The sequence below is a fragment of the Sinocyclocheilus anshuiensis genome, unplaced genomic scaffold (assembly GCF_001515605.1).
Source record: "Sinocyclocheilus anshuiensis isolate Anshui unplaced genomic scaffold, SAMN03320099.WGS_v1.1 scaffold6, whole genome shotgun sequence".
NCBI lineage: Eukaryota > Metazoa > Chordata > Actinopteri > Cypriniformes > Cyprinidae > Sinocyclocheilus > Sinocyclocheilus anshuiensis.
This window is the reverse complement of record NW_015547668.1, coordinates 1,901,537-1,908,583: the sequence shown is the minus strand read 5'-3', so window position 1 is coordinate 1,908,583 and position 7,047 is coordinate 1,901,537. Positions and strand designations below refer to the sequence as shown.

Genomic DNA, 7,047 nt, shown 5'->3' with positions numbered 1-7,047 from the left:
TACTGTTTACTAACAAGGTGACAGCGCCAACTACTGGCCTGGCATATGTAATACAGCGTTTTTGGCCGTTTTCGCAGATGTGTAAACACGAATCATATTGAAAACGTTGTCGTGTATACCTGAAAAATGTTAAAAATACAAGGGAAAAACGTTTCCGTTTTTAACTACACCGTTGTCGCGTAAACGTAGCCTGACTCTGTTTGCATATTTAACATTAACATCTTGCCAAGAAGGGAATTTTAAATCAAGAGCACTTCTCACAGATCCACAGAGCTGCATTACTGAAATCATAAGCACTTTTAAGCACACACACTTTTTTTTTTTCTCTTCCCAAAACAACACTTTCCAGTACTTACCTCTTCAATAATGGCAGACAGGGGTCTGTTTTTACCAGCCTCAGTTTTCAATCTCTCATTTACAAAGTCCAGCACTTCTTGACTGCTCATCACGTTCCTTTAAAAACACGAAGACAAATGTAAACACACAGACAATTTAATCAGCTCATTACAGTTCTTATCTGAAAACTGCAAAAAACTAAACAAAAAAAAAACTGACAATGCATTTCTCATGGAGGGGACATACACAAATCACAGTTGACAGCCTAATTGAATAAGACTAGAAGCTACAAATTGCTTTTCAATTACATTTTATTCATCATAATATTTTTGAATTTGTCCAGAAATGATTTAAGTGATTTTACCCCAATTAGAGGAACAATCATTTCATCTAAAACTGCTACTATAGCCAATTACATGCATAAGGTAGATCCAAGAACTCACAGTTAAATGCAATGGAAAAAAAGCCAAATGAACAAGTATAATCTTGAATCATTCACTTATAATAATTTCAGGCTATATAACTAGCAAAATCGAGCAAATATATTATGAATACTACATTTACAACTTGCAAAAACACTGTGAAAATTCAAAACATAACACACAAAATCATGTTAGTTATATTGAGTTATTAGTCTTACCAGATGCCATCACAGGCAATAACCATAAACTCATGGTCTTCATTGAGAGTCAGCACTTTGACATCAGGTAGAGCAGAGATCATCTGTTCCTCTGGGGGAAGAGCCTTGTTCCTTTTATAAAAGTGATCACCTACAAGAAAACACAGTGCTAACATTTTCTGCGGTTCTTAATCTAATAAGGAAATGTGCAAAATCAAACATTTGCGAAGATAAATGAGCCAGTAAGCAGCAGTGTTACCAATCGCTCTGGAGAGGTTCAGGCCTCCATTGACGCGGCCGTCCATCGTCACCTTCCCACCAGCATTCTTTATTCTGGTCAGCTCCAGCTCGTCCTCTGGCTTGTGGTCATAGGACATGTCCACCGCCTTTCCCTTTTCAGACACCACACATCTGGAGTCTCCAGCGTTGGCCACGATGAGCTGCTTCCCACGAATAAGAGCAACTACAGCTGTGGTGCCACTGTCTGAACCTGGCTGAATAACCGAGAAGAACAAAAGTACATAAAACAGACTATGCACATGGTCATGTGACCCACTCCTTACACAACTTATTTTAAGTTTTCAAAGCATTCACTCGAGGAAGAATTTGTTCACTTAAAACAGTATGCTTATTTTATTTATTTTTCAAAATTACTATTAAGCAAAATCTTATTTGCTACAGCAGAGGGGATGATTTGTCCTAAAATTCTCCATTTGTGTTCCACAGGAGAAAAAAAAAAAGTAGCAAACAGGTTTCAGAAGAACAGGAACAACATGAAGGCATCATGAACTTCAGTTCAGGATAGAATGAGGTCAGAAACATCACATATTTAATTTCATAAATATACACTACATTTTCCACAATTAACCACATCTTAAGAGGCCATGCGACTTATGCTAACCTCCTCTTTTCCATCCATCCCCGGCAAGCACATATCCTCCTCTTCATCACTATCCTCTTCCTCTCCCTCTTCTGTGTCATCCTCTTCATCGTTCTCACTGCTGTGTTCACCGTCCTCCTCACTGCAGTCCTATTGGCCACAACAAAAATAATAGTTACAATGATAAACACTTGTGTGCAAAGTAGCACTTTTTTAAATGATTAATATTGCAAAAATGCTAGTATTTTTGAAAATAGCATTCAGTACACAGTATATACTGTGCCATACTCTGAATGTACACTAGTTTAAAATTTGGGGTTGATAAATTAAAAAAGAAAAATACAGAAAAAAACAACAACAAAAACCGTAATATGGTTTAACATTACAGCTTAAAATAACTTTTCTATTTGAATATATTTTAAAACGTAATTTATTTCTGAGATTCAAAGCTGAATTTTCAGCATCATTACCGCTGTCTTCAGTGTCACATGATCCTTCAGAAATCATTTTAATATGCTGATTTGCTGCTCAAGAAACATTTCTCATTAAGCAGCAAAAATGGTTTTCAGCATGGATAATATTTTTGTACCTTGATGCATTTTTTCCCCAGGATTCTTCAATGAAAAGAAAGTCTCTCCTGATCAATTTAATGCAACCTTGCTAAATAAAAGTATTAGTTTAAAAAAAATAAAATAAATAAATAAAATACCAATGACTGACCCCAAACTTTTGAATGGTAGTGTTGTATTTAATTTTTTTTGCCATATCAGCTTCTTGAATGGATGTGTATTAGGCTAGTAAGCGATGTAGTCAATTAATTTTGTGCAAAGCTGCTATAAAATGTGTATTGTGAAAAGCACTATACAAAAACTTGACCTGACCATTACAAACAAAACTTACTCTCCAGATACCAGGTCAACTGTATTTGAGATTGAACCTGCAATGCAAGCAATTACACAAACCTAGTGCTGAACTGTCCAAACATGCTCGATTTACCCCCTCACCTCTTCCTCACTACCGTCCTCTTCATCTTCTCCCTCCTCCGACTCTTCACAGTCCTCAAAGAACTTGGACTTGGCACTTCCTGGAGCAGGAGCTGCAGACGAAGAGCAGGAAGGACCGGCATCCCCAGTCGACCCAGACTTCTCAGCGGATCCATCAGAAGCAGAGCCACCTCCGGACGCAGCCGCCCGTCTGCAGGCCCTCATCTTGGAGCCTCCGGCCGCATCTCCAGCACCGGCTGCCTTCTCCTTCCCATTGCTGTCGGCTTCAGAAGCCCCGCTTTCCGTCTCACCATTGATTCCCTTCTCAGCACGAGATTTCTCTCCCTCCTCAGACTCTTTAGAGGCACCTGGACATGGCTTTTTGGCATTTTTGTTTTGGTTCTGTCCGAAGCGGCTAAGCAGCTCCTCAATTGTCATGGTGGCCTCTTCATGCAGCAGAGCTGCTTCTTCATTATCAACTGACAAGAAAGGTGAACGTTAATTTGTAGCAGTTCAATTGTGCATGCATTTTACAACCCAGCGGCCAGTTGCTCAAAATGTTGAATCTTGATCAGAACGATCTGGATTTGGAAATCCCGGATATCTTACTTTTGTGCTGGTTTTTCAAAGCAAAATTAAATTGGATCACCCTGATCTAGATACACACTTTTTCCAAATCTGGATTTCTAGTGCTCTACGGAGCCATCGGTCCATCTCTGATGATTGTGCTAATGTAGTTTACAATCAGTAATAATAAAAAAAAAAAAACGTTAAATTATTAAATATAATAATTTATTTGATATTGGCAGCTGTTTGGGGATATATTACATGTTACAAATATTGTATTTTTTGGAACAGTTTTAAAGTTATTACATTTTTGCTCCTGAAATCCACCCTTCTGCTGGGATCAGAATAATCCATTTTTTTTTGGATCAAAAGTATCCCGATCTTACTAAAACGTTCTGAACACAAACTGAGGGTTTAATCCAGATCAAAACCAGATTGGATTTTTTGATCTAATCAGAATTCAGAATCCCTTTTTTCTTTTGAACAACCCATTTTCAAGATCTGATTCAATCCGATGGCCAAAATCCGATCAGATCACCTTTGAACAACTGGCCCCAGGAGACAAAACACTAACTAGGGCTCATTATCAACAACTCTCATTATATGATGTCACAATTGCTTGCTATTAATACATTGCAAAGTAACATTATGTAAAGTTTCATTCAGAAATAACACCATATACCATTAAAAAAGGACAAATATAAATGGTGGTCTATCAATATTAATGTTACGTTTATTTTAAAACTCTTGAAAATAAGTACATTTGAAAACATTTCTCAGGCACAAGACATTGAATACATACCAATAAAATGCTATAAAAGTATCTAAAGCATTTAGAAAGCATCTTATAACTTCCAACAGGGCTTCAAAATTACATAAAAACGTTCTAAAAGACGACAAAATCTTTAAAATAATCTAAAACTACAAATCAAGACATTTCTTCATTTAAATCACTCCCAAATTTCTGGAATTGTACAATTTTATTTTATTTTGAATTATTTTAATCAAGGACACTCAATTTAAATGAAAGCGAAGAGTGCCTTGGAATATTGTTGTGGATTGTAGGGGGCCTTCGAGTCCAAAGGTTAGAGAAACATCAGTATGCCATATATAAAACTAGAGCCCGACCGATATATCGTTTTGCCGATATTATCGGCAAACTTTTGACTGGTACTGTACTATAATATACACAAAGAATATCGGCCGATAGATCGGTATCGGCCTTTTTTTTTTACTCCCTAATATCGGTATCGGCCCAAAAAAACCCATATCGGTCGGGCTCTATATAAAACCCCAACACTAACCATCATCTTCATCTGCTACTTTTTCTGTTTCTTCCTGAAGACGTCCAGCGATCTGAACGAGCTCCTTGATGACTTCCTCTGTGGTGATTCGGGCATCTATAGCCAGGAACGCATCTTCCAGAGCCTGGGAATAAGATATCATCTAATTAGACTCCGGAAAGTCACATGATAGACATTAATGACAATAAAACAGAGCGATTTTCTGCTAAATCCTGCTGTCTTCGAATCACCTCAGAATGATCGTATTTACAAGCTCGGCTCATGTGAACTCTACCAAAATGCCACAGAGTCGGGAGCATGTGTCAATTAAAGGATTATAGCGGGCACAAACTGATATGGGTCATAATCAGAAGAGCACAACAAACAACTATAAGAGGTGCAGCAAGAGTTACCTTCTGCAGTTTGCCATCCTTATACGCCTTCTGCTCTTTAATGACGTCAGGTAAGTACTTGGAGCAATACAGAGCAACCTCTTCACCTGGAGAGACACAGTAAAAGACTCACAAAATGAAATGATCAACAGGATAACTCATTCTTGAATATTATACACCATTTTCACCTCATTCTGGAATAGTTCACCCAAATAATGATTTGACCTACTGACCGTTCATCTCAGCACAAGGGGAGATTTTTAGTGAATAATGACTTTAAAGGGATAGTTCACTCCAAAAGGTGATATTTTGAAGAATGTTGATAACCAAAGAGTTGACGGTAGCCATCGGCTTCCATAGTACTTTTTCCATACTATTGAAGACGATGGCTACCGTTGACTGTTTTGTTACCAATATTCTTCAAAATGTTTTCTTTTGTTCAGTAAAACAAAAGAAACTGACACAGATTTGGAACAACTTGAGGTTGAGTAAATTATGACAATCTTCATTTTTGGGTGCACTATACCTTTAAAGGAACAGTTCACCCAAAAAAGAAACCATTTAAAAAGGTCATTTGCTCACAGTCATGTTGTTCCAACCTGTATAACTTTCATCTGTGGACCATAAACGGTGATATTTTGAAGAATACTGGTAACTCTTTTGGTGACCACTGACTTTCACCATATGGACAAAGAAAACACGTGAGACTTCTCAAAATATCTTTTATGTTCAACAGAAGGAGGGGGTGAACTATCACAATACTATAATATATGGACTATTTGTATGGTTCATTTGGTGGCTTGATATGCTTTACTAAAATGAAACAAAAACATTTGTTGTCCAAGTAAAAAGTAGCAGTTTGAATGTGAGAAACAGAAATATAATTTTTGGGCGTATTCTCTCTTTAAAATCTCTTACGCACACGTTGTGGGTAGGCATGGGCCGATTACCGGTTTCAAGGTATACCGCGATTGTCACGGTTTCAAAACCGCTAATATTTTCCGTTATACCGTTCCTGCGGTATGCGCTGTTTTTCATGTCTCCTCAAAGACTGAAAGTGTAGGAATCCCTCAGGTTGAGTGCAGTGTAGAGAGTAACACGAGCCTCCTCCTATTGGTGCGAGCGAGCGGTCAGTCACGTGCGTGTAGGATGGACGAGCTTAAAGGGTTAGTTCACCCAAAAAGGAAAATTAGCCCATAAATTACTCACCCTCAAGTCATCCTAGGTGTATATGACTTTCTTCTTTCAGACGAATCCAGTCGGAGTTATATTAAAAATTGTCTTTGATCTTTCAAGCTCTGTCTTTGTACTCAGCGGGTGTTGCAGTGCTTCGGTTCAAATGACGTGAAATAAAAAGCACCCTTCCACAAAAAAAAGTGTCTCACACGGCTCCGGGGGGTGAACAAAGGCCTCCTGTAGCGAATCGATGCGTTTTTGTAAGAAAAATATCCATATTCAAAACGTAATAATCACTTTAATGAGCTTGCGCCAACAGTTATACACAGAAGTAGTTCCGGGGGAATGACGTATGGGGTCAGCGCTGCGCATGCACCGGTGAGTCTTGTGAAAACCAACGTTTGTTTACAGGATCAAAAGCAGCAAAGTTTCCTTACTTTAGCAAAGGAAAACTAGTCTCCTCTTGGCTTATATCGAAATCCTCCGACATTCTTCTTTACAAATCCTCGTTTTGTACTTCTAATTAGTGACCGTTGTTTTGTTTCGATCTCTCCGCGTGCGTCATTTCTGAGCGGCGCATGCGCAAAGCTGACCTCATACGTCATTCCCCCGGAACTGCTTCCGTTTAAAACAGTGAGCGCAAGCTAGATTCAAGTGATTATTACGTTTTGAATATGGATATTTTTCTTACAAAAACGCATCGATTCGTTACAGGAGTCTTTGTTCACGCCCCGGAGCCGTGTGAGGCACTTTTTTTTGTGGAAGGGTGCTTTTTATTTCACATCATTTGAACCGAAGCACTGCAACACCC

General features: G+C 38.4%; 1 protein-coding gene across 1 annotated transcript in view; it reads right to left on the bottom strand.

Moving 5' to 3' along the window:
- The window catches only part of LOC107702697 (protein phosphatase 1G-like), a 10,734-nt gene that overhangs the window by 1,936 nt on the left and 1,751 nt on the right, over positions 1-7,047 (bottom strand). Inside the window, exons 3-9 of the mRNA XM_016505094.1 lie at positions 5,082-5,167; positions 4,690-4,813; positions 2,840-3,297; positions 1,857-1,985; positions 1,215-1,449; positions 977-1,106; positions 357-453 (exon numbers count right to left, since the gene is read on the bottom strand). Of these exons, the coding sequence (XP_016360580.1) occupies positions 357-453; positions 977-1,106; positions 1,215-1,449; positions 1,857-1,985; positions 2,840-3,297; positions 4,690-4,813; positions 5,082-5,167 (1,259 nt within the window). The remainder of the gene's footprint in view (positions 1-356; positions 454-976; positions 1,107-1,214; positions 1,450-1,856; positions 1,986-2,839; positions 3,298-4,689; positions 4,814-5,081; positions 5,168-7,047) is intronic.